Here is a 27,367-nt window from a genome sequence, read left to right as displayed (position 1 = left end):
TCTGTTAATCCGGTAACTATGGCTGCACAAGAACTCCTCTCGTCTGACCGCTCGGCATAAACAGGCGTGTGTGGATCATTACGGGTACTCCACAGATATTATTCCAAAATGAGCACCAAGGAAAATGCTGACAGTGCAAAGAGGATTAAGCTTGATGTTCGGTGAGTGTCCTTATCAGTTCTGAGGGACACGGGAGGGTGGCTGTGGGTCCGTAGTTAATGTAGTAGTTGGGTAGAGAGGTGTGGTGCACGCTGACCTGTCTAGACACCACACATGGTTATTTATTCAGTTAATTCATTATACAACATTGGTTCAGCATATATACAGTGCAGATACTCAAATAGTGGTGCATTGTAAGTTGATTAAATCCAAAGGTGGTGTAAGAAATGTTAAAAGCTTATTTCCATTATAGTCGTAATGACTAATGAAATACACGAGGCTGTATTGATTATCTGGAAATATCATTGTATTACAGTGGTATTGAAATTGACTTGTGCTGCATTTATATTTGTTTTCTAATTTTTGTAGAATTACTAAATTAAACATAATTTCTTATTGCAGTAATAAAGGTTAAGACAGGCTTAGATTCCGGTTTTATTTCATGGCAAAAATTACACATCTTTGTATTTTTGTGATGTTATTAATGGGGAAAATTTACCGAAAAAACTGCTTAATGTGAAATTTCTTGGGTAATACTTGCCTTCAGCCTGCTGCAATGAGACTGTGCAGCCTTCCCAATACCTCAGCAAATGAAAACACTCCATCACTGAACCATGGCTGATTTTAGCAGCAATGAGCCAAGTTTGACAATACTCAGGGGTTTAATTAGTTTGAATGAGTGTCATTACATTGGAGGAATAGTGTACTTGTTGCTGTACAATTACCAGGCAAAATGATAGATACATTCTTAGTGATGGGTGGTCAAATTTTGTCAGCTTTCATGAAGATTGAAGGTTGATAAGCCGTTGTTTTCTGACAACTGGATGTATAGAATGATATTTTGTCAATAAGTACAACAAGAACAAGGCTAGTTTTAGAATATTACTGAAACAAGTCGTGATCACTAGAAAGAACTAATGTGAACTTCTTTAGAATCATGTTCAAGATACATGCCAGCCTAAGCAAAGGACCCTCCTGGAAATAATGATCTAACAGCTTTGTCGACTACCCTTGGTCGATTTGCCGGTGCTACTGTAGTGTACCAGATATTTAGGTTTGGTCAGGTTCGGTTAGTTTAGGTTAGACTAGGAGATCTTTGTAGACCGCATGCTATAGTAGCACTGGTCTAGGTTGTCCAGCCAGCTAATGAAAAATATCTATAGAAGAAAACTTATTTCTTACCTCAAGAATGAAACAAATCAGGTGAAGGAAAAGCTCATTTTGTATTTATGTATTTTCCTTGGTGTTTCTTGTAAATGAAGAAGCCCCCATCCACCTACTTCATGACATGCCATGTTTGCACATACCTGTTGACAGAGTTGCACAGTGACTGACTGACTGACCCCAAATGCTAAGCGATGGACTCTTCCTTGTCAGCATCTTCCTTTCTGAAACCTAACCCAGCCAAAGTTAATGATACGGTGATAAAATACTTTCATCGTAGGATAGGTAGGTTTTGTTAGCTCATCTTTTCTATGATAAATCAGAATACTGTATAATGTAATAATAATATTCACTATAAGTGTTCATGAGTGTGGAAAGAATGACAGCGCTGCTGCTGGGTGATTTTGTGTATCACCAAACTAGTACTGTATGGGGTACTTGTGTTTTCAAATTTGACCTTTTCACAGTGACTTTTTGAAATAGAAAGGAGTACTGGATCCTGTAAATGGGTGCTAAATCACCATGAATGTAATGTTTATGATTAATAGCACATTAAAAAGTTATAAAAGGGGCTAAAATACTTAAAACTTATTAAAACCAACAGTATAGCATTAAAAAACACATTTTATTTAAACCAATGGTTTTTGTTTTTATAAAAAAATGGTTTTACCAACCCTGCTGTGCCTGTATGTTTTAAATCATCTTTATTTATATTTTATGAAACCAAATTGACTAACTTTGCACAATAAACACATTATCTTTCGTTTTCCCAAAAATTATTGCTTGACGTCTAAAATACCTTGTGTTTTGGCATTTGGCGTCATACCATGGATTTTCTTCAAATTTCATACAAAGGTGCTACTTTACATGCTGATTAAGGATCTGGGTTCACAATTTAAAAATTCGAGACAGACTTGCAGTGACTGGTGGAACATAATCATGTGAGTCAGATGTAAACCGTGTGTCCTGCCAAAATGTAAGTTCCTGTGTGAAATTGATCAGTCCAAAATACAGTACAGGTACTTGAAAAATATAAATATGCGATGGAAACGTAATAGAATAAAGTTTTATATCTCTATATAAATACAAAGTTCCGTGGTTGGCCTTTTCCGAATCTTAACCACCTTCAGTTAGGTTAAGTTAGTCCTTTAATGCAGAGTTGAAATCCACACTTAGTCGAGGCAGTGTACAGTACAGTACTATATGTTGTAGTGTACAGTACAGTACTATATGTTGTAGTGTACAGTACAGTACTATATGTTGTAGTGTACAGTACAGTACTCTATGTTGTAGTGTACAGTACAGTACTATATGTTGTAGTGTACAGTACAGTACTATATGTTGTAGTGTACAGTTCAGGTCAGTAAAGAAGTCATATGCCTGTCCCTTGCAATTATGAATATAACATCCAAAAAGCTGTATGCACATCCAAGGATATAATATATTGGAAGCTCTTAGTTTGGCAAGTTTAAATTCTTCACAGTAAACATGTGCTTAGTGAAGTAGCTACAGTATTAATAATATATTGTATTTCCCATCTGTTGGACAATCTTACAGTAAGATAGTAATCAGAGTTCATATTTGCAGGGTTTTTAAAGTCTTTATCTTGGGAGGTTTTGGTGGTGTAACTCAGGAGTTATTTCTCTGAAATGGTTGAGTCTGCAGGTACTGCTGCCACAGGGTAATTTACCTCTGTTTCCTGGAATTATTATGATTATTTTACATTATGATATTACATTTTAATCAATATCAGTGCAAGTGCAGACAGTCAAAAGTCAAGATGAAACACCCTGTTTTTGGTGCCACCTTGTGGGTGTAACTTAACCATATGACTCAGCCAGCACAACGGGCTTTACAAAAGAGTTCACTCTGTATGAAATCAGACAATGGCCAAGGAAGTCGCCACTCATTTACAGGACATTAATAACTACTGAGGGAGGTATTTAAGCACCACAATAGACTACTTTACACTATTGGGAGTGAAGATGCACATTGTACCAGAAAAAAACATGTAGTTTTATTTTATGAAGATCTTTTGTAATTAAAATATTGTACGTTGTGGGAAGGGAGAATAGTTTTGAATAATGTTTTGATTATATATATATATATATATATATATATATATATATATATATATATATATATATATATATATATATATATATATATATATATATATATATATATATATATTTTTTTTTTTTTCTCTCGAAATGAACATGTTTGTGATTTTATTTTTAATTGCTGTATACTGTAATGGGGTAAGGTATCAAATACTGTAACTTCCACCATTGGCTGTTTTCTGTATTTTGATTAAATAAACGATGCTATATTTAGTAAAATTTAGTGAGTAGTGATGGACACGCAACAGAGAATGGGTCAGGTTAAGCAGTGTTGTGTGTTTGGAACCACATTATTATTATAATACTTGTGTTACTTGTAGTTTTTTCGGTGTACGGACAAAACCCCAGTCTCATATAAATTATAAAATAAAACACTTTTATGTTAGGGTAGGTTAGGTTAGGTGCTTCTATATGTCGGTCTGTCGGTAGAAAACTGTTTTGTTTTGTCCGTTGGGGTTTTGTCATGGATTCATTTTTTTCACCTCGTCTTGCCTCTGCGTGTTTTCAATCATACACTGAAAGTTCATTATGTGGGTGTGTTTATCCTGTGGCTTTGTACGTACAAAAAATATTACGGTAAAGGTTGAAGGTATAGTTTGTGTGTCTGTTTATGTACCTACTGTGTATTTATGGTACATAATAAACGTACACAAAGTCGTGAATAGAGAAAATTAGAGTTCAGTGTACGTGTTTGTGTACTGGCGGGAAAGGTGGTGCGTCAGGCTTGGACAGGGTGAGTAGCCCGGGTTCCTGCTACCTGACACCAAGAAGCTTCACGCGTGGTATTTCACTCAAGGCCTCCACTCCTGCCCCCACACTCACACACCTTCCCTCTTCGCCCAGCAGACTCCGTTACTTGTTACAACTGTAAATATTTATACGACTTGGGCAACGCTTGACTACGCACTTGCTTCGCTAAAGTTTGTGTCTGCATTCTGCATCCTAATGTACACGTTCCCGTTTACCCACACTTGTTTGATTTCACTTACATTCTCACTTGTTCGTTTACGAATACGATCACATTCGCTCATTTAAATTTTCACATGGTTACGTTCCCAATCATTCGCCTACATTCAGTGTTATAATTTCACTCGCTTGCGTTCAACTTGCCTGCATCCGTACTCACGCAGTCGCCCGCCTTCATTTGCAGTCTTTCATTTATTGTAACAGTTTGCAACAGTTTATTTAGCCAGAAAAAAATACAGACGCAGAATGGATAATAATAATAATAACAATATTAACATGGCTGAGCCAGTTGAGAACCTGAGCTCTCTTTGAGGCACCTGATATACAGTATACTATACATTTATCTCAAGGAGGTATTATGTAACAGTATCATCTGGAATAGTACAATAGCATGGTAGTAATAAGTAAACACAGATAAACACACCATATATACATGTTCTGTTGTGAAATATATATATATATATATATATATATATATATATATATATATATATATATATATATATATATATATATATAAGCGTTGACTATAAGACAGTATCAGAGATTAGTGGTGTAATTTCAGAACCATGGCATAGTGTAGTGACCTTTATCTACCGTACCTCATCTAGCCTTATCTAGCTTACAGTCTTAATACGTTGATTCTCAAAGCTTCACTGTGCAACTTGAATCATCATGTGAACTTTACCAAATGCGCCAGTCATTTTCTTTATATAATTAATCTGATGGCATACTGTCCCATTATGCATTTATATGTATTAAAAAACACTTATATTCTACACACACTCAGGATAACGTTACTTACATAATATATGGGGAGGAATTAGATTTGTAATTATCGTGAAAGGCATTTATATTAAGACTGGCAAACAAGAGCAGCAGACCTACTATACACAAAGATAACGCAGGCATACCATTACGTCTTCGTTCACTTAATAAGGACGTCCACCGGATTTTTTTCTGGGGGAGGAAAGCAAAAGTTGACATTGTTGAGCGAAGCCATGTCTTGACACATCTTAGCGTACTAAATAATGGCCGCTTTATTTCACAAATGGAGGCTGGAAGTATGAAGTAAATCAGTAGGTCTTCTCGAATAGCCGGACCATGCGATCTGGAAAATGACCACGACCAAGCGGAGTCATGAGTAGAGGATGGAGAGAAAAGACAATGAAGTGACTTTTTGTCTGGAGGAAAACGAGTTCTTAGATTCAAGTTTTCTGGGAGGCCTTCGGGGGCCCTGCCAATAAAGATACTTTTTTTTCTGTCTACCTTATTATTACTGTCATATATATCAACAGCCTCCAGTGTACTCAGCGACCCACGATCTTTTTCTTCTCTATCTAACGAGTTGCCACATTTAAGAATTAAAATATGTTTAAACAGCACGATTTATGGTATAAACAGGTGAGTGGGTCGATAAAATGGGAAATTATTTAAGGAAATGCTAATTATTGCTAGTAATATTAAGAGTGATGTATTATTTTTATTAGTAGTAGTTGTATTTGTTGATAATTTCCTGTAAGTACTCAGAACAGTAATCCTTTTTATCATTTTTACCTTTCGAAAATATCTATTACTGGTCACAGAGAATATTTGGAGGTGGATTGATGATATTACTGGCCGCTGTTGAAGTTCAAAATAACTGGTGCTGGGTAGGTATCACCCCCCCTTTTTTTTCTTTCATTAAGGTCAGAAAACTCTTTGTGTGGCACTGTTCTGAATCCAATACTATTTATTTTTTGTTTATTGAGCAGGGCGTTTTAATTATTCACCTTGATATAACACGTAAATCTGCTTTCTATCACCTTTGAGAGAAAACGTGTTAATTACGGTAAGTCCTTGAATTGTGGTAAATACATTAGTGGATATTTTTAATTACAGTATATCCAATTTTGTGATTATAACACTACCTAGACCAGACAAAGGAGATTCATAATTCATATATAAATGTAAGGTTAGTGTGAAATACGTAGACGCTATTAGATACTTTTGGTTAGGATTAGACCGATGTATTTTGATGACATATAATAATGCACTTTGATTATCTATATGCATGTCGATCTGGCTTCTGCTTGTGACCTGTAAACAAATGCTTGTTAAATGGGAAAGTCGACGTATTAGAGGGTACTTGGAGGCTTTTACGTGTTCTCTTTTATTTACACATTGTCAGGCGCTTGTTTTGTCGTCTCGTGTCTTAGTCCAGAGTGTGGTTTAGCCCAAGGACTGTAATATACAGTACAGTGGTTTAGGTGACAATGAGGAGCGTGTTTTATTACCAAGGCTCTAACTTATGATAGCATTAGTTTGTTAGTTGCATGTTTATTAAATGAGTCAGCAAGTATTATGGATATTATGTTACCAAGTCTTCCGTTTGTAATTTGAGTTTGATTTATAAGATTTTAACAAGATGATACGTACATTTTTACATGTTAGAAATGGATTTAGATGGTGACGATTTTAAGGATCTTTACAGAAAACTTGTAGAAGCAGACAGAGGGAGTTACATAATATACCTGGATCACTTTATCATGAATACTCTCTTACATGTTAACAATTTTTCATGGCCGCGATAAGTCGTCCACGTCAGCTCAAGCTTTAGAGTTTAACCCAACGTCAGCAGGGTCGTCTGTCCTGTCTTGTGGTGACATTATAGGATATAGTAGCCGATGCAGTCTGCGATAGGGCATTTAATTAAATTTCTGATTAGATTATCAAGCTCACCTGTGCTTCGAAAAGAGTTGACGGAGTAACCTGAGGGAAGCATTGAATGGGTATTGTTATTGCCACTTAAGTCAATGGTGTACAGGGTTTAGGGAATTATCTCGAGTAGGGGGATAGATTAGAGGGCGTGGTCTTCCCCCACTTGTTTGTACAAATGGACTCGTCCACAGAGGAAGGTTATAAATACAGTGCGAGACAAGTGGTAGTTCTCAGTCGACAGCACTAGATAGCAGCAGGAGGATGGCGACCGTCAGGTAGGTGGCACCTCGCACGTGATGGCTCGACGCATGGTAACCTTCCACCACTAACGATGCCAGCTAGTGTTTTTTTTTTCTTCCCCCTCTGTGTGTGAATTTTTAGGCCACTTTAACGTCATCTACCCAGAGAGAAAACTCGTGTATAAATGGTCAGCCTGTTGATTAAATTCCAAACAAATAATTTCTTGTTATTGATGTTTATTAAATAATCGAATTGCCGTATCTGCTTTTTTTGTTTACAAATACTGATACAAACCTCATTATTTGGACCCGCGATAAGAAAACCAAATTCCGGTGCCTGGTTTATGGCGTTTTATCAGTATGAACCGTTTGTTACATTATCGTGGCTGACATTTCAAGTACAGAGACAGGGGTTCGATTTTTCTCTACCGTAAATACCTTAGACGATCATTAATAAAAGATGTCTCCAATATGGCAGCATCCCCACCACGCAGTCAGTGATCGGTAAGGGCAAAACGTGGTTTGATTTTTAGCTTTATTTGATCATTGTTCCGCGAATGTCTTCGAGACAAGACTACTTTATAAAACCATCACTGATGCAGCATCAGATATACGAAAGGATTGATAAAACAGCAGCTGACTTGGCCGTTTTTTTTAATTACATAGAGATAATGTGGATAAGATCTTATGGGAGATGATAGTGAGGTACTCTGGAGAATGATAGTACATCTACTGAAGGACTGGACTCTTCCCTCTGGGTAACGTGTGTTGTGTAACCCGTTTTGTGTACGTCGTTACGATACGTTCGGCTCTCCTCTCTGATTGAACTGTACAATTTCCTACTTTCTAATTAATCCTACGCTATCATAACCCTACCCTATCCTACTCCATCGTTCTGTACCTAGATCCATCTCGAGTTATTACACGACCTGCTAACTCCCATCCTATTGTACCCAAACCCATCCCATGTTATTACAATCCTACCCTGTTCTATCCCACTGTACTCTTCTCAACTTATCCTCTCCCATCCAATTGTACCCATTCCATATTATTACTAAACTATCCCCATGATCCCATCCCAGTATATTTTTTTGCATCACAGTTGCTAAGGCCTCGTCCACTTGAGTTACGAATTCAAGTGGGACGATTATGAATGATTGATCAGCTGGGTTGGGTGGAGGCAGCAGGTGGACGGGACATCTGGGTGGGTGGACAGAGCTTTTCAGTAGTGGTTATGGCGGGAAGCGAGTGGTGGTGGTAGGGGAGGGAGGGAGAGAGGGGTGTGTGAGGTGTGACGAGGTTGTGACTTGACATAATGATCAGCTGGTGGTTGATGTTAGTACAGTATTTGTTGTTGTTGTTGTTGGGGGTGTTTGGTTTGGTCTGATTCTCTCTTTCTCGATATCGTAGGGGAAAGGGGGGATACGCCGATGGATATTGAAACTTGTCATTATAACGTCGCACTAAGAATACCCGGATGGAGTTCGGATAATGTGCGTGCCGTCCTCTTTATCATCCATCCCCCCACCTCCCTCCCTCCCTCCCCGCCCGCCTGCCGAGATACAACGCCAGCTTCAGCTTCAAGTGGTTATGGTCGGTCTAGTTATCGTCTCAAGCGACATTTACTTTAAAGTAAAAGTAGATTATTCTGGTTCTGTTGTTGATAAAGAAGACGAGGTCAAATCCTGGTGTTTTAAGTTATTTGTGTATGTGTGTAATATAATACAATAATAATTAATGGTAATTGGAAAAGGTTCAGTTGCGAAAACGCTGAAAATATACGTCGGGGAGATTTTTTCTTCAATAATTTTCACCACTTCTCAGCTAACTAGAAATTATTTATTATACACGTTGACATACGTTTAACAAAAGCTTTCATTATGAACAGGACCATACAAATTGTGTGTGTGTGTGTGATAATTGACGGTGTATTGAGAGTAAGCAGCAGCCAATTATGAGTGCTGTCGAACATCTGCACGTGTGTGTGAGAGAGAGCGCAATCTGTTAACTAGTTAAGGCACCAAACAAGAAGGCAAGGTTGTGGGGTTCATGATGTTTGGTTCACACTCAGGATGGAATGGAGAAAGGAAACTCACAATGTGCTCTCTATATACATGTTGTATTGGATGTACAATGCAGCTTTGTGCTGGGAAGGCAGCATGGTTACAAGCGTGATGTAGAGAGAGCTGGTTGGTGAGGACGCTCAGAGAAGGACAGCTTGTGGGTCGCCATGCTCGCCGGCCGGAGCGAGGACCGCCAGGCAGGAGGAGGAGGAGCGAGGGCCGCCAGGCAGCGGCGGCGGAGGAGGTGTGTTGCTTGCTGGTTGGTTTAGGTAGAAAGAGGCAGGTCACTACGAGGTCAGGTCTTAAATAGCGGGGGTAGGCGTGGCTTAGTAGTTGACCCCCGCTCCGTGTTGTATGGCGGCGCTGGTTGACCTAGACCACGAGGCATACCCGGGAATTGGTGGGGTCGGCTACTCAGCGACAACAGCGTTTGTAGGGGAGAAATCCACTTCAAGGTTACTTAGAAATGTGTTTTGTAAGTAGATAAGATAAAGTGAAGAAATTGTGTAAATATATATCACATAATTCACACTGCTTAAGAGGACCGAAGATTATGGTCGAAATACTGTATAGTATAATACTGTACACTTCTGGTTTTCTGTGCAATCACCTACAGTGGACTTTCAGTATAGTTAATGTTGCTTTTGAACATATCCATGATTTTATTACAGGTTTTGACATGTAGGAAGTCATCTTATTTAGGCAAGAGTGACCAGGTTAAGGTGGAAATGAAAACGAGAAAAACATTACATCATCATTAATAACTGCCATAAGGTTACAGAAGAGGGTAATGCATTATGCTTTAGAATTGTATCCATAAGACATAATGTTGTAACAAGGAAACTGTTAACAGATCAGGGTCACTCTATACCTGGGATCACCTGGAGATTAATCCCCTAGTTTATTTCACCTTCAGATTAACATACCCTAATACTAACCCCCCCGATAACATGATGGTGTTTAACTATCTGGTGAATTAAAGTGGGGAGCTAATCTTCATGTGATATCACATTTTACCCTGCGATATGTTGTTCACAGAAGATGATTCACAAACCAAACTTAGTGAACTTGTTCAACATCTTTCAAGGAAGTATCGGTGTCTAGTATCATTGTTGCATCCTTTTCGTGGGATAAGTTCTCTACCTGTGTTGTCTGCCTGTCTGTCTTTAAAACATAGGACACAGGTTTGTTTACACACTGGCCAGTTACGTGTTGATTATAAGATATCTATATAGGTCAAGGTCACAGTGTCCAATGAAATGTACAGTATTACATTTTGAGATCATTGTTTTCACCACTAAATAGGCAATTGCTGTACAGGGGAGAAGATAAAAAGTTTTGTTTGTAATATATATTTTTTTTAATATCTCAAAATTAAAGCTATTATTTTTGTACATGTGAAATCAGTGAATGTATCCAAAATGCATAATTGACTTTTTCCATGCCACATTCTCTGATAATTCCCTGTAACAGTGCTATCATCATAACATGTCGGCGTCACCTTCATCATGTTGCCAGGAGGTGTGCCCTATTGTCTTCCTTAAGTATAACAGAAATCAAATGAATCTACCTTTAGTGAGATTATAAATGAAGTTGTTCTCTGGCCAACTCAGGAGAACAGTCACATAGTCAAAAATTCTGCCAGTTCATTTTATTGGCAAGATTAACATTGAAATGCACCTATAAATTAACAATCAATTTCTGTGCATCTGTTTGTGCACTGTTAGATTAATTTGTTTATAAATTAAGGATATGAGCAGCTCTGTGTCATGTTTTTTTTTTTCAATTCTTCCCGTTTCATTTTACATTGTTGTCTTGTCTCTTCTTGATGTTCGCTCTCCCTTGATCCACTTAAAACATGTCCGAGGCTGTACTTAAATCTGTATCCTGCTGAAGGCATAATCCAACGTAACATATGTACGGTAGTTTAAGGATTATTGTGCCATTGCCTCATTACATAGCTTCAAAAGTCGGTGTAGAGTATTGTTTATGTAATTTACGTAATTAGTGTATCCCATCAGAGGTGTTCTCAACGTGTGGATTATGTAACACACATTACCTTAATTAATTCTATGTATTATCTATTGGTTAAAAGTTATATACACTGTAGGTTTAAACATTAAGTTCACTTAAACTGTATGGTCTTAGTTCTGCACTGATGCCTATGCCTACTGTGTATAAACATGGTGACAAACTTTTGAGAACATTACTGTGGTTTTAGTGTGAGAGTAAGATTGTCTTTTTTTAATCTTTAAAGAAAAACAATTATTTGCTGTTTTTAACTTTAACAAAAGCGACATGAATTTGATTAACAAATTATGCATACTGCCGTTTTTTATTAATGAATGGAGTAAGTGTCGAAGCTGAAGTTGAGGATTTGTTGAATTAAAATAAATAGGTCTTGGGTGGTCGCTATGGGATGCAGTAAGGGTCAGGCAGGAAGGTGTAGAAGAGGTCCCGTGGATTATTGAGGAGCCACTCGATGTCATTGCAGCGGAGAGGGTTGCCTTCAGCATCAATGTACCTCCTGTTATCCTGGCTGACAATGATGAGATCCAGGATGGGCTGTTAGAGACACGTTTTTGTTACAAACTCACACTGTTAAGGGAAGGTTGAGACTTAAAAGGTTAGGTTAGGTCAGGTTAGGATAAGTTAAGTTTGGTAAAGATAAGTTAGGTTAGATAAGATTAGGGTAAACTGGGTAAGGGTAGAAACTGGGCACAGACAGGTTAAGTTACGTGAGGGTGGGTTAAACTGGATAAGGATAGATTAAGCTGGGCACACATACTTTACTGGAGGTTAAGTTAGGTAAGGTTAAAAGATACATTGTTCTGTAAAATTCTTATTTGAATCACACAACTGAAAATTAACTGTACAAATATATTCTAATAAAATTTTGTTTCAAAGGGTCAGAGAATAAGTGATACAGTCTGTAGAAATAAATACTGTACTAATAGTTTGACTCAAAGGACAAATTCATTTCACCTAAAGACAAGTATCCATTGTTAAAAAATTAATCTCAGAGAACTGTTGATTATCTTTCACTCACATTTAATTTTTATAAGGACAAGAACAAAATATCTTAAGAAACATGTATTTTGCCAATCATGTTATGTTAGGATGTTTAAGACTGCTGCTGCACTAGTGTGTCATAGAGTGTGTTTTGAAGTGGATGTGTATGTGTACTGTAGGTGTGTTCCCTCCATAGATGATAAAGTCTGCTGATAAGTATTGCCACCTCAGAGTAGCTTCCAGTCATTCTTATTGATGGATAGGTGAAACAGTCACTTTTTGGGTCATTACCGGTAATTTCTTCAGGGACTTTTCTGACTTAGTTCAATGCAGTTTACAGCTATAGCAAGTTGGTTTAAATTAGGAAATGGTTAGTTCTATTTAGAGGTGCAGCAAGTTGGTTGTAGTTACCATAGGAGAGAACTTTACCCTAACTTACCTGGAAGACTTTCTGGTTGAGAGCAGGAAGGCTGTTATCTGATACATCCAGAGAACTAGGCTGGTGAAAACTGAAGGCTCTCTCGTGAATGAAGCTTATGTTGTTGTCGTCAAGGAATGGGACTACATCCACCGAGGAGAAATGCAATTGGTTTTCCCCAATTTCTTCAAGTTTATTGTAGCCTAAATCCAGAACCTGAAACCAGGTGACTGAAGTACAACTGGAATTGGTTGATTAAGTTACAGTACTTACGAATCTCTGATCATGTGTGTACTTTACAGTACCAGTATACAATACAGGTATTTGTTATTTTTATAAATATTGAAGTACAGTACAGTATGTAGTACTGTATAATGATTGTACAGTAATCTATTTGATTTTTTTTTTACAATACTGTACAGTATTTTTTTTCCTGTGGATAAAGTACAGGTAATGTACTGTACTCTACAGGCTAGGTTTGGTTAAATAAACATTTAACATGATTATAGATGATAGAGACAATTTTTAAGTACTTAAGTGATATCAAAGTTATAGAATTTGTTTTAAGTCCAATGAAGTTTCTGTACAGTGTATAATTTAAAAAAAAATTTAGTATCATTGTTTTGATTATCGTCATAATTAATAAGCATTGCTTCAATTGCTTTACTGTGAAGTACCATTTTTTAATTATAGTACTGCACTTACCTCCAGGCTTGGTAAATCTGCAAATGCCATCCGTGGAATTGTTGAAATTTGGTTTTGGTTGAGGTAGATGTTGGTCAGGCTGGGGACCACACTCATTGCAGGAACTGTTTGTAGTCTCCCGCCAGACACCTCTAATGTCTTAAGGTGCAGGAAGTTAGTTAGCTGGAACAATAATTTGTTGGGTAATACACAATCACCAAGACAGTTTGAAAAATAAAAACTTAAAAATCTGTACTGTATTGAAATAATGAATGAATGGCAAACAGCATAGTATTTTTAAATTTCCTTCAGAGTGCAGGAATCATTTATCATGTAAAATACTGTAATACAATACTGATTATATATTGTCCCTTTTATTCTCTATAGGATAAAGTCCTTGTGTTTGATATAGATCACATGATGATTAATCTTCCGGGTTACTTTACCTAATTATTGAATACTGTACCCTAAAGGTTAGATAAGGTTAGGTTAGCGTGTTTAATCATCAGGTAAAATAGGCTTGGGGTGCTAATCTTCATGTGAACTGTTAATTTACCAAAGGTAAGATGGATACCTGAGTAAATGGGAAGTCTCGGAGATTGTTATTCCACCTGAAAGTTAATGTTTTAAGGGTGTCTTCACTGCCGTTAAAAGCATGGGGCATGACTTTCTCCACATCTGTAAACTCTACCAGGATATCTTGAAAGGTGACCTTCCCAAACGTATTGTCCAGGAAAATGGTTCCCCTAGAATTACAGACCCTTGGTGCAGGAGAGAGGAGGAACTTGGTGAACCTGTTGAACACAAAAAGCTCATTATTGTATTGTACTTTATTTTATTGTGTAGGTTGATCAATGATAATTTATAAATTTTTAATAATTACAGTACAGTTTACATATTTGTCTCTACAGTACAATATATTTAAATAGGCTAGTTAGTGTAGGTTAGGTTAATGGGTGTTTTAATTAACAAGTGAAATAAGCTGGGGTGTTTACAGTATTTTTATATATGATCTCTGTTTAAATACACTTCTACCTTATCTATATTCTGGTTAAGTCATCACCAACTACAGTATATAGAACTGATATGCATAGGATGTTACCGAGTCAGGGGGCGGAGGTGTGTGGCCCATAATCCCCCGAACTTTTTTTTTTCGTCACAATCAATTTCTTTTCTCTCTCGTCTAGATTCATGGTACAGTGTTAGTTTAGTCTATGTGTGTATTACTGTAATGCATTTTGTAGAGTGTTAGTGATAGATATTGATAATTACCGGTAGCGACTTCGAGATTATACTGGTATATACTGGGTGTCTGGCTGTTGAGCATTGAACGTGTTACTGATTGTGTAATCTTGTTTATGTCTGTTTGGGGCACACACGATCCTCACATACTGTACTTACATGATGATCAAACGATTACACAGCGTATTCTTACACTACACTAGTACCTGTCTCTTTTATTTGTAGTTTTCCTATTTTTTATGATTCACTGTGACTGATGCACCACACCAGATACCCGACTCCTAAGTTTTTTGTGATCATTCCTGCGAAACCAGTTCGTTATTTTTACATAAATCTGTTCTTTTGTTTAACTTTCTGAACTGAGACAAAACATTTTTACCCAAGATGACAATGGTAGTTACTTTGTGGCTGGGAAGCTGACATTATGGAATAGCTGACGGAGTTGTGTAAGGTTGGAGAGAGCTGAGCAGTTGATACTCTTGTTGCAAGAGTCACAGACGCAGGGATAGAAACTCTCAGCTGAAAGTAGACAGGAGTGTTATTGTTTCTGTACCTGATCATAATTCTTAATTTATATTAGTTGATGAATAGTGTCTGACCTAACCCATCCACTACATCACAGTATAGTATATCACAACCTGCCTCTTAAAGGTTATCAAGATCCGATGAACTTCAAGCAATTATATACAGTATAGTACCTGAACTGTATATACTGTACATGGTGCTAAATTTTGTAATACAGTAACATAAAAAAGGAGATATACCATTAAAGTAGTATAATCCAATCATGTTTTTGTGAAAACAAAATTACATTGCAAAATAAAATATAAAAAAATTGGAAAGTAATTGAGACAATTTGTTGATGGGTAAACTGCTCTTGATAAAAAGAAATACAGTACTGTACCTGTATTTGGATAGTTGAAGTTATTAGTAAAGTTTATACTGTACTATCACTATCAGGTGCTGCCCAGGTTAATCATGTTACCATACCTGTATTCTTGTTTAAAAACTATAAATAGGAGGTCATTTGCATGTCCATTGTAAGGATATTTTAAGTCAAAAGGTATATAAAGGTTTTACCACAGTACTTTACTTTTGTCTCTGTGTCTATAGTACAGTATATGTTAGAGCCATGGGTATCTTGGTACACATTAGAGGCTTAAATTACAGTACTGAAATCAGGTAATATGGAAAATGGTCTTTATAAACATGTAAGGAGTAACTACTGAAATACAGAGTTGTGACTTACCATTAGGACAAGGAAAAAGACAAGTATTATTTTTGTCTGAAGGATCTTGTAACCAAGAGTCTTGGTTGGTAAGTTTCTTGGCTTCCAGTGCCATTCTTAGTGTGCTGCCGTGGTTTATCAGCGGCTCCTCTCCCCTGGTAGGTCTCTTATTTACGGTGACTTGTGACCTACTGCTCGGTGTCTGCCCGGCTGGAAGTTTGGTGCTGGGTGTGTTTTGTTGTTCTATAAAAGTGTATGAGTTGCTTTGATAGATAGTTTTTGGTTGGTTATTGTTCACGTCAGTCATCTTTCCCATCTTGCTATCAAGTGTGATCTGTCGATGTGCCAGTTTCTTCTCTGCCGGTGAGGTTCGGAAAAATGGATGCTGCTGTCGCGAAGTGTCGCTGGGGTGTTGCCGCTGTACAGGGTTTGTTATGACACCAGTTAAGCAGGTCATCACAAGTATACAGACTGCTTTCTTCATTCTCCGTTTTGTTGGAAAGAACAGAAGTGCCGTTTAAATTTATCTCGGGTTCCGGATCAACAGCAGACGGTACGTGTCCTCGGCAAAGTGCACCGGTGATATGCACGAAGTTGACGAGAGGAACGTCTTTAATGTGTCGATAACACCTGATGTCACAGCTACCAGGCAGTAGATGATAACACTACTAATACCCTTTAACTCTGTTCCTACCAGTTATCTTATCTTAAATTTTGGGATTATGTGGTAATGGATGACTAATTTTAGTGGTTATTACTTGAAGTTTCATAAAGTGATGACATCAACCTCAGGTACTACATGAATTACTCAGTATTGTTCATGAAGCAGTAGTAGAGTTGGGGCATTGAAGGTTAGTGAATGTACAGTACAGTATGACCCTCATGCACTGAAACCATTCATTTTGTTACTCTGCCTGTTGGTCAGTGAGATTGTGTAGATCTCTGAAGGAGCTGTGTGTAGGAGGTTGAAGGATCAGTGATGGTGGTAGTGACCTGGGTCAAGGTTAGAGATCATCACAGGTCACTCTCAGTTATCAGACAATAAATGTTGTAAGAGAAGGATCAAGTAAAATATAAATGATCCCGGAAAAGATTATTTAAGAATGAAAATGTGATTAAGATCTGTGATATGATGATTGTTAATTAGAATGGATTTTTTTTTTTTTTTTTGCAATCAAGGCCCGAAATAATGGAGGATGTAGCAGTGCCTATATGAAAAGGTGACCTCAAAAACACAGGTAATCACTGTCTGGCGATAAAATAGAATTGCCTTAATGATATTTGACTGATTAAATATTTTAGATAATCTCACTGATAAGAAAAATACTAAATTGTTGTGTGAGTTGAAGCACTTCTTGTACTGTCAAAAAAAAGTTGGGACTGTATCTGTCATTGACTCCATGATTGACACCATTCTGTAGACCATAATACTGTAGGGGGAGCAGTGAAGTTTAAAGGTTCCTGCAGGATACATCAGGTGTGAGGTGTGGCTGATATACTGTATTACTGTACAGTGGGGTATGCTATAACGAATCTAATTGGTTCTAGAACCTTGTTCGTTATAGCATTCGTTCGTCATAGGATTAATCCGTTCCAGGCCCCCAAATACAACCACTTAACACTGAAAAATATAATATAAAATTTTAAAAATTGGTAAAAAGTGCATAAATGTTCATCTAAACCCCTGAAATAAAGAATATCATTAATACTTGTAATAAAAAAACAATAAATTAGTAAAAAAAAAAAATTAAATAATGTTCGTTGAAGGAGTTTCGTTCGTTATAGCATTCTCAATTTTATAGGTAAAACCATTCATTATAGGAATATTCGTAGTAGGATCCGTTCGTTATAGCATACCTCACTGTATATGGTGTAATGGGTCTGTGGTGATAGATAGCTAGATAGATGTGGTTTGAGCATTATTTTCAAGAGGATTCAAACATTGAACAGTATTTGCCTTTTTTATTTTATTAGATATGATGTAAATAATGAGTCCATTCTTGTTGTTATGTTAGCTCCACTGAGTAGTGTTTAAAAGTTGAGATAAGTGTTGAACGTCACTATTTTTTATTATGTGTATAATTATGGATACGCGCAGATAAGGATTTGATGTATTACTGGCTTTGGGAGGAAGATTATGGCATTCAAGACAGAACACCCACCCTGTGAGGCCCGAGATTTATCATTTAAAATACCATACTACACTACACCACATTAACCCTTGAGCCCTGGGTTAGGGTGCTGCTGGCAGTAACCCCCCCACCCGCGGGGTTAAATCGTGAAAAAAATTCAACTTTTACAAAAGTAATAATTAAAAAAATAAAATAAATAAATAATATAAAAATGGTGGGAAAATAGGCAGGCGTTCTGGAACGTCACCCGGGGCCTAAGGGTTAAACCACTACACTGAATTACACTTCACTACTCTTTATTACACTACACTACACTGTATTGCAATACACTACACTTTGCTAAGGGTAACTTTCCTTCCCTTCCCTTTTTTTTTGTCTATTTTTATTATATGTTCACTAATTTATTCACTGTTTGATCAAAAACAGCAGTGAGGGTACAGATGCAGGTATACCGGGTAAGATAATTCAAAATGCTGAGACAAGTACAGGAATACTATACTGTACTGTATTATTTTGGATCAGTTCAAAATATTATATTATACTGTACCTCATCTCTCACTTGTATCAGTTAACTCATATACATACCTGTAGTAATTTATGTTATTTTGTTTGATTTTTTTCCAGGGAAAATATACTTTTTGGTATGGGTAACCCCTTGCTAGATATATGTGTCAACACCAAAGAGGACTTCCTGGAAAAATATGGACTGGAGCCAAACAACGCAATCCTCGCCGAGGATAAACACCAGCCAATGTACAAAGAGATGGCGGAGATGGACAATGTAGAGTATATCGCTGGTGGAGCCACCCAGAACTCCATGCGTGTTGCACAGGTGATGTATTGATTCATTTTCTGAATGTTTTTAATTTATGATTCCAGCTCACTAGTCATATGGTCTGTTCTTTTTTTTTTTTTGTTATGACTTTAATTGTCCACTGTTAGTACAGGAGGAAATTGGAGTACTGTACTGTACATACCTGTAATTTTCATTAGCAGGTTGAAAATATAAGGACTTAAGTTTACATTGACTTACTGTGACTCATACAAATATAAATCCTTTACATTATTTCATATGTTGTAATTTATGGTTCATTGTTTTCAGTTAGGTCATTTGTAGATGTGAAATTGGTCTGCTAAATCTTTCACACTGATGATTTGTTTTTGCCTTCTCAGTGGATATTGCGGAAGCCCCGTTGTACTACATTTATGGGATCGGTTGGTAAAGACGAATTCAGTGAAACTTTAGAGAAGAAAGCCAAAGCGGACGGGGTGGATGTTCGCTACCAGAAACAAGAAGATCATCCCACTGGTTAGTTGCAGGACCTAGTGTATCTTCTTAGTGGTAGTTTGTGTCTTACCTGTACACATTATAAGTAACTTTAATTTTAAGAGAGTAAGAGAGGATATAGTGATAGTACTGTAGAATCAAACATTGGCAAATGAATATAAGCTGAATATGAAGTACATCTGGTCTCATAGACAGAAAGGTTACAGATGTTTAGTTAGGCTAAGTTAGGTGACCTCAGTATGGACATTGGAACTGATAGCAAGATTTATATTTTTGACAGTTGTAAAACAAGATTCTGAAAACCAAAATAGCTGTTGATTGTGTATGGATGAAATGAATATCCTGATTGTGGACATAGAATAGTTGACAAGAGTAGGTTAAGTTATGTTAGGTTAGCAGTGACAGCTTGAGGAATAAGATTGTAAATGATGATGTAAATATGGTGACCACAGGTTAAGTCCAGATTTATAAACAAATAGTCTCATGCTTACATAATATACTCTCTCTGTGGGTATATATACTATATATGCCTATATTTTATACCAGTTATAACTCAATACAGTGTTGGAAAATCTAAGGAAAGGAAAATGTGTTGGTGTGTACTAGCAGCACAGTATGTGTAGAAGAACAATGGGAACACACTGGTACTTGGTAGTGTTGAGTGCAGGTGACTGTAGGGAATCACTATCAGAAGGAAATGTTACAGTACTGCTTTAAGAGTATAGATCAAGGGAGGAAGGAATGATGGCTTACAGTATGTCAGTAAAGTTGGTATTTTGGGTGAATGGTCATAAATAACAGAAGATATTAAACTTAAGGCAGGTAAGTGTTTGTAGTTAAGTACAGTAGTTGGGGAGGGGGAAATAGTGTGTTGTATTGTAATGAGAGTTGATGTGCGAGCATTGTTGGTGGTTTACAGATAATGTTACTATCAGATTATTTGCTCAAGGTTCAGGATGAGCTGCTCTGCTGTATAGGGTGTCTGAGCAAAATGTGTAAATATTGCCTTACAGGTTTTGGTTGAGATTGCATGAATGCTTGTGCAGTATTACAACAGGAACATTGCCCTCCTTTGTTGGTGTACGACATGTCCCACAGGTGAGGACAATGGGGCTTTTGTATTGCAAGCATTCGCGCAATCTACACCCAAATTAGACAGGGTGTATACATTTGTTAGTTTAGGATAATGATGATGTGCTCTGAAGATGTATGCATGTGTTTAGTGCATTGTATCCCAATATATTAACCTTCAAAAATTTGTCTAATGATCAAATTCTTCCTGGAATCACCACAGTGGCAAGCTATTGTGGATGGTGAGATGGGCATCAAGTGAGGCATATTGTAATTATAATGAATCAAGGAAAAAATGGGCAAAGGCTAAATAACCCAAGACAAGTACAACATAAATAGAAGTTCATACACGGGGTCAGTGAAAAAGAATGCCAAGATTTTAAATAGTTATAATAGATTGTCCATAAATTTCTGACCCATTTTAAAACTTTATAACCCTCAAAAATATTAATTGACTGAGCATGATGAAAATATGGAAGTCTATTAAGTGAAATGAGCCAGGGTGTCTAATCTTCATGGAATCCTTCCTTCCTTCCTTCCTTCCTAATTAAGTACAGTACAGTATTTTGATTTAAGTTTGCCTTTCCTGTTACTTGCAATTTCTAGGGTGCTACTTATTTCTAGTGCCGGTGTTTCCTTTTTGGAATTTCTAGGGTACTACTTAATTATTTCTAGTGTTATGCTCACTTATAATTTCTAGGATGTTATGATTTATTTTGATACTTTTTTACTTATAATTTCTAAGGTGTTACTTATGATTTTTTTTATTCTTTCATTTATAAATTTCCTGGGCGTTTCCTTGTGCTTTACACTTTAATTCCACTTCATAATGTTACAGTACTTATTTGTGGCCAGGTCATACTGTTACTTGTACTTAATATTACTTACAATTCTGTGTGTTACTTATGCTTAGCTTAACCATAGATTTTAACTGTTACTTCAGCTTAACTTACAATTTCTAGCATTATTTGAGCTAATTTAACTTGTGTTACTTAAACTTACTCTTAACTTATTATTTCTTGTGTTACTTAAGCTTAATCGAACTTATTATTTCTAGTGTTACCTAAGCTTAATCTAACTTATTATTTCTACTGTTACCTAAGCTTAATCTAACTTATTATTTCTAGTGTTACCTAAGCTTAATCTAACTTATTATTTCTAGTGTTACCAAAGCTTAATCTAACTTATTATTTCTAGTGTTACCTAAGCTTAATATAACTAACTTTAAGTGTTACTTGAGCTAATTTAACTTGTGATTAGTAGTGTTACTTATGCTTAATGTTTATGATACTCTAGTGTTACTGTTGCTGCTTTAAAGACAGTTCTCCTTCTTGATCCTCTCTCACAGGAACTTGTGCAGTTGTAGTGACAAAGAATGGGATGTGCAGGTCACTTGTAGCTAACCTTGCTGCTGCCAATCATTTTACCAAGTCCCACTTGAACATTACCGAGAACATGTCCTTATTGGAAGCTGCCAAGTTTTATTACATCTCTGTAAGTTACGTTCAGAATTGTCTTCGTCTTTATAAACCACGCTCAGAATTGTCCTCACATCTGTCAGTCACATTCAGAATTGTCTTCATCTCTTTGGCCTTAACCTGAGAGTGTGTGTGTGTGTGTGTGTGTGTGTGTGTGTGTGTGTGTGTGTGTCAGCCTTGATGCCAACCACCCTCTAGGGATTGCAAGATGGGGAGGGAGGGAGGGAGGGAGCAGAACTAACTAGGGTTAACCTTGATAAGGTTGTCAGTATTGGGGTACAAAAAGAGTTTGTTTGATTCATTCTCTACAGGAGATTAAGTTACTTTTTCTCTTAAATACTAAAATATTTTCCTTAACATTAGAGTTAATCTTTAGTACTGTATCTCACAGCTCTTGAAGGGTTTACATGTAAAGGGTTGTTCTTATGTTATCAATGCTTAATGTTTGTTTTCCTTGTATACAGCTTGAAGCTGATAAATATAGTGCTTATTTCAAAGTTTGCTAATGATATTTCTTACAACCTTTGATTGCTTTGCATTTTATTGCATAAATTTAGGCTGATTCTTAAAATCTTCCAGTTCTTCCAAGTTTGTACATAAAGATTTATGTAACTTACTTTCTTGTTTCTTCTCTCTTCAATATATCCTTCCTTCCTTTGTCCCTTTGTTGTTATTCTCTCTCTCACACCAACCTTGGCATCTGTGCATTATAATAGTGTGACAGCATGTTAGGTACTGTGGGAATTTTGTGATGAAAGCAAACTACAAGTTAATACAGTACAGCCATTAGGTTACTCTTTTGTGGCACTGTAGCATTGTACCATCAACTGCAAACATAGACTTGCGCACAACAGATAGTTCATGGTTGCCTACAGTTTATTCAAGGTTTACCTGGATTCCACAAGCAGGCAAGTAAACAGTTTTCTGTTGTCTGTCTTCTTTCATCTCAACAGTTTTCTCCCCAGTATTAATTTTTGTGTTTGTTTTGGTTGTTTTCCATGTTTGAAGTTGATACTTCTTCATTGGTGCCCTGAGATTAATCAATCTTGATGTGATTTGGCTTGAAAAATATTCATTCAAGAACTTAGTTCCTTTTGTTATTTGTTCACAGTGGTATCTCCTTTTATTTTCAGGCATGAATACTTTTGAAACCAAGTTCAGTAGATTCTGATATTTTTCCATGAATGGATTGGTGTGTCTTTTAAAAGATGCAGTGAAGGCTTCAGTAACCTTATCTTATCATATCATCACTGCAGGTGACAGCTCATGGTGTACTGCTCATGATGAAATTGATATCCTGCAATCTTTTTTGCTTCTCCAGCAAGTCTTGCAAGCTCTGGTGAGATGAGAGAAAACTTTGTATGAGCATTTGGATTTAAACTGATGCTTACAAGTTCCTCTTATTTTTTTATGGAGTGACTGATGTGTTCTAAGGCATGATCAGCCCCAATGGTGCTGAATGGCAGATAATTATTTTTTATATATCCCAGTTTCCACTAAACAATTCTTGATATATGTTAGAATCTGATATTTTTATTAACTCCATTTATTTGTACAAGGGGATCATATGTGCCTAGACAAGCATGATGCAGCTGCTGTTGTCAGTACAAATTTAGTGTTGTAAAAAAAAGTAAAAATATGCACTCAATTCACTGGCCCATCAGCTTGTTCCTTGCAGATTCCCAGCTTGCCAACAAAGGTTCTAGACCATTGGATTGCTTTCATCATAAAATCCCCTCTGGACTTTTATTTCATTGATCATGCCCCTCACTATAAACCCCCTCTCTAATTTCTTCTCTACTCATGATATTCTCCTTTCCTTGATTTCTTTATTATTATTCTCTCTTTGTTTAACCTTTGCCTCACTGTATCTGACTCTCTGTTGTAAGTATCATAAATCACCTTGTTAACCTTCTCATTCACCCTGTGTGTTGCTGTTGTTGTTTCAGCTGCCAGGGATATTAACCACTGTTCACTTGGTCATAATTACTTTGAGCAGATGACTTGAAAATTCAAACAAAGTTGATGACTCATTTATCACTAACTTTTGGGTATTATTCATTTAATTATTGCAGTTCTTATACTATATCATTTTGTTTCATATACTCTATTATACTCTTAGTTTTTACTTCTTTTACCTAAAATATAATATTAGTTTAGCAGTAATTCAAATAGAACAAATACTCTTTCTTGTAGAGTTCTTTTATATTTCACACTGATTTTCCTCCTGTTCTGAAAAGTAGGATAGGTAGTACAGTGTATGAACCCCAGTGCTGCTAGATACAGCTGTCAATGAGGCAGCAACAGTAGGTCTTTGATACTGTGATTATATAAATGTCTTTTGATATTGCTTACAAAGGCTCCTTGGCTTAGTTGGTTGTACTGTACTATGGACTTCCAGCCCTTAAGTTACGGGTTCAATCCTGGTGCTAGGTGAGGGTTGGCGGATTATTATTCTGCTGTAGTGTCTGATTGTCTGGTCAACCATGCCAGTACCATGAAGTGATATCAATAAGGAGAATATATTTAAAGGTCTCCAGTTAATGTTGATATTTTAGTTTTGTTACCCTGTATGCTATCAATAGTCTTTATGTAATGTAATAGCCACTGTATTCTTCCGGCAGGGTTTCTTCTTGACTGTGTCACCCAAGTCTATCTTAATGGTCGGCGAACATGCGTGTACAAATAATAAAATGTTCTGCATGAACCTTTCTGCACCATTCCTTTGTGAATTCTTCAAGGAGCCTATGATGCAAGCTTTCCCTTACATTGATGTCCTCTTTAGCAATGAAACAGTAAGTCATTATGTTAAAGGTTTTTAGATGTAAATTTCTAAGATTAACATATTTTAAGTTTGCCTCACAAAGAGTGGAGGAACTGATGCCACACTCCAGTATCATAATGCTCATCACTGTTGTTGTTCTTGCTGCATAAATATTTTATTAGCTTTTATTTATAGTTTTTGCTCTCAGTTATATTTCAGTAATGCTTTACTTGACATGAAAATTGCAGAGATTATTCTGAGGTTTTCTCTCATTTACCTGTATATATCTTTGCAGGAAGCAGCAAAATTTTCCGAAGTCCAGGGGTTAGGTTCAACAGATGTTAAGGAGATCGCTCTCCAGGTTGCAGCACTCCCCAAAAAGAACAAAAAGCGTGAACGTATTGTTGTATTTACTCAGGGTGCTGACAATGTCATTCTCGCTAAGGGCAAGTACAGTATTTCCATACTTGACATATCCTGTGGATGTTTACTCAGTACTGAATATCATGTAAACTTCTATTTAATTATCTGTTAATTTCACTCTTTTTTTTTCCACCCGTGTGTGAGGTGGATTATGGTGTACACCAGTGCTTCCCAAACTCTTCAACTTCACAGACCAGCAAAGTTTAAATATAAACTAAATACTGAGCACAGTATATTATTATTAGTGATTACAAAAGTCTAAGAGAATTATTTTGCTATGAAATTATAAACAAAATAAGACCATAGATTGGGAACCACTGGTGTATACAACCTGGAATAATGGAGGAGATGGTAGGGAAGTTGATATAAAATGAGTTTAGAAAAGTAACAGGGAAGTACTAAGACAGCAAGCAGAAACATTCCACACACACTTACTCATATCTTTTTAAGTAACATACAAAGTGAATACATTACATTACTATAATTTGATGATATTCTAAAATTCTGTTTCTTGCAGATGGGAAGATCACAGAGTTTCCAGCAACTAGATTGTCGGAGGAAAATTTAATTGATACTAACGGTGCCGGTGATGCTTTTGTTGGAGGTGAGTGTGTGTGCCTCTTTGGCAGGTATTATTAGGCTTAGAAACAAATAAAAGGCTGTGGAATATTCTGACTGTTGAAAGGACTTGTGTTAGTAATTTAGAATAATGTAGACTACTGATAGTATTGCAGTATTTTATCTTCCTGTAAATTATTTTTAATGATCATCATTTTACAGCCATTTTCCATATTTGTATGAGGTAGCTGTGTTTAAGTGGTGGCAGCTGTCCAGGCTCCACAGTCTCTTGCAGCCTCTTTTGTCAGGTGCTGATCTCTGAAGTCATATCTCACTACCTCTCCCCATTTGGTCTTTTCCATTCTCTCCTCTGGCCTGAACTACTTAAACCTCACCAATAGTGTACTCTCCTTACCCAACCACCCTCTTAGATCCTATCTCTCGGTGTTAGAATACACACCCATCTCGCCTCATCGGCTCACTTATGTCACCCTCTATAACTGCCTGTGTTTCACTACCATACAGTAACACACCTCTTATGCTGGCTGCATATAGTTTTGCTTTCTCACTACCAATAAAGGCAACAGCTCCATAAACTTCTTCCAGCCACTTCTGACACTTGTTTCTGAGTTAGCTTCAGCACCACGTTCATCATCAATTGTCACCCAGGTATCAGAATTTATATCACACTCGTGGAATATATCATGTGTCAAACATTTTCTGCCTTGTTAGGGCCATCTGTACATACAGTTCACTTACTGAAGTCAGCAAAACATTACTGTCTGTAATTTACACCACTGCATCTCTTGTGTACCCACCTTCCACACTCACTACACATTATTTTTGCTTTTGTCACATTCATGCTCGTGCACTTTAACTCCTTTCTTTCCTTCCTTCCTTCCATGTCTTAAATTTCCTCACTACCTCTTCCATACTACCTGCTATCAGTACCAATTCATTAATAAGCAACATCTCTTTGGGCACACCATTTCTAAAACTGTGATCGTGTTTTTAAGACACCCTGCTTTCACCTCAAAATCCTCACCATTTGCACCCACAAAAGTTCTCGGACCATCATACAGTGCCATAACCACCAGACAAGATACTCTTTAACCCCTAACTTTCTCATTACCCACCGTACTATCTCATATGGTATTACCCACCGTACTATCTCATATGGTATTACCCACCGTACTATCTCATATGGTATTCTGTCATATGCCTATGTTAAATCTACAAAGTACAGCTTTTTCTCCTTCCCCAGACATTTCTCTAATAGTGACTTGGCTTAAATTTTGTCACTGTTGTCCCCCTCCCTTGCATGAACCCAAACTGCATTTTGATAATGTCAATTTTTTTATCACTATCCTCAACTCTCACAACATGATCTAACAGCTTCAGGGTTTTATAGCACAGCTGGTCTTCTCTTTTTTCGTAGATGTACTCTTTATGATTCATGAAATGTTCTTTTCAGGTTTCTTATCGCAGTTGGTCCAATCCAAGAGCATAGATGCCTGTGTCAAGTGTGGTATCTGGGCAGCCACGAAGATCATCCAGAGACCAGGCTGTAGTTTTTCACCAGATGTTCAATACCGTGACTAAGGAAACATTCTCCTAACCCAATAAATTTTTCTCTGCTTTTGCATCAATCGAAA

General features: G+C 36.9%; 2 protein-coding genes across 4 annotated transcripts; one reads left to right on the top strand and one right to left on the bottom strand.

The window, feature by feature from the left end:
- The first annotated feature begins 13 nt into the window (after positions 1 to 13).
- LOC121858077 (adenosine kinase 2-like) lies at positions 14 to 27,367 on the top strand. Of its 3 annotated transcripts, none has more exons than XM_042354309.1 (8): positions 14 to 161; positions 18,755 to 18,962; positions 19,304 to 19,439; positions 21,838 to 21,983; positions 24,592 to 24,762; positions 25,027 to 25,177; positions 25,672 to 25,758; positions 27,187 to 27,367. In XM_042354309.1, exons 1-8 carry the CDS (start codon positions 109 to 111, stop codon positions 27,312 to 27,314), a joined length of 1,080 nt encoding a protein of 359 aa, XP_042210243.1. In that variant the 5' UTR covers positions 14 to 108; the 3' UTR covers positions 27,315 to 27,367. The 3 variants fall into 3 exon arrangements, with proteins under 3 accessions (XP_042210243.1, XP_042210244.1, XP_042210242.1); XM_042354310.1 differs by lacking the exon at positions 14 to 161 and adding an exon at positions 7,285 to 7,387; XM_042354308.1 differs by lacking the exon at positions 14 to 161 and adding an exon at positions 8,054 to 8,109.
- Positions 10,368 to 16,645, bottom strand: LOC121858076 (oplophorus-luciferin 2-monooxygenase non-catalytic subunit-like). The gene is made up of 6 exons (XM_042354307.1): positions 16,020 to 16,645; positions 15,172 to 15,289; positions 14,103 to 14,322; positions 13,550 to 13,711; positions 12,866 to 13,060; positions 10,368 to 11,979 (listed from the first exon to the last, which is right to left on the bottom strand). Exons 1-6 carry the CDS (start codon positions 16,480 to 16,482, stop codon positions 11,827 to 11,829), a joined length of 1,311 nt encoding a protein of 436 aa, XP_042210241.1. The 5' UTR covers positions 16,483 to 16,645; the 3' UTR covers positions 10,368 to 11,826.

The sequence above is a fragment of the Homarus americanus genome, unplaced genomic scaffold, assembly GCF_018991925.1.
Source record: "Homarus americanus isolate GMGI-L3 unplaced genomic scaffold, GMGI_Hamer_2.0 scaffold23743, whole genome shotgun sequence".
Classification (NCBI taxonomy): domain Eukaryota; kingdom Metazoa; phylum Arthropoda; class Malacostraca; order Decapoda; family Nephropidae; genus Homarus; species Homarus americanus.
Note: the sequence above shows the minus strand (reverse complement) of the source record. Positions and strands in the feature narration are given on the sequence as shown.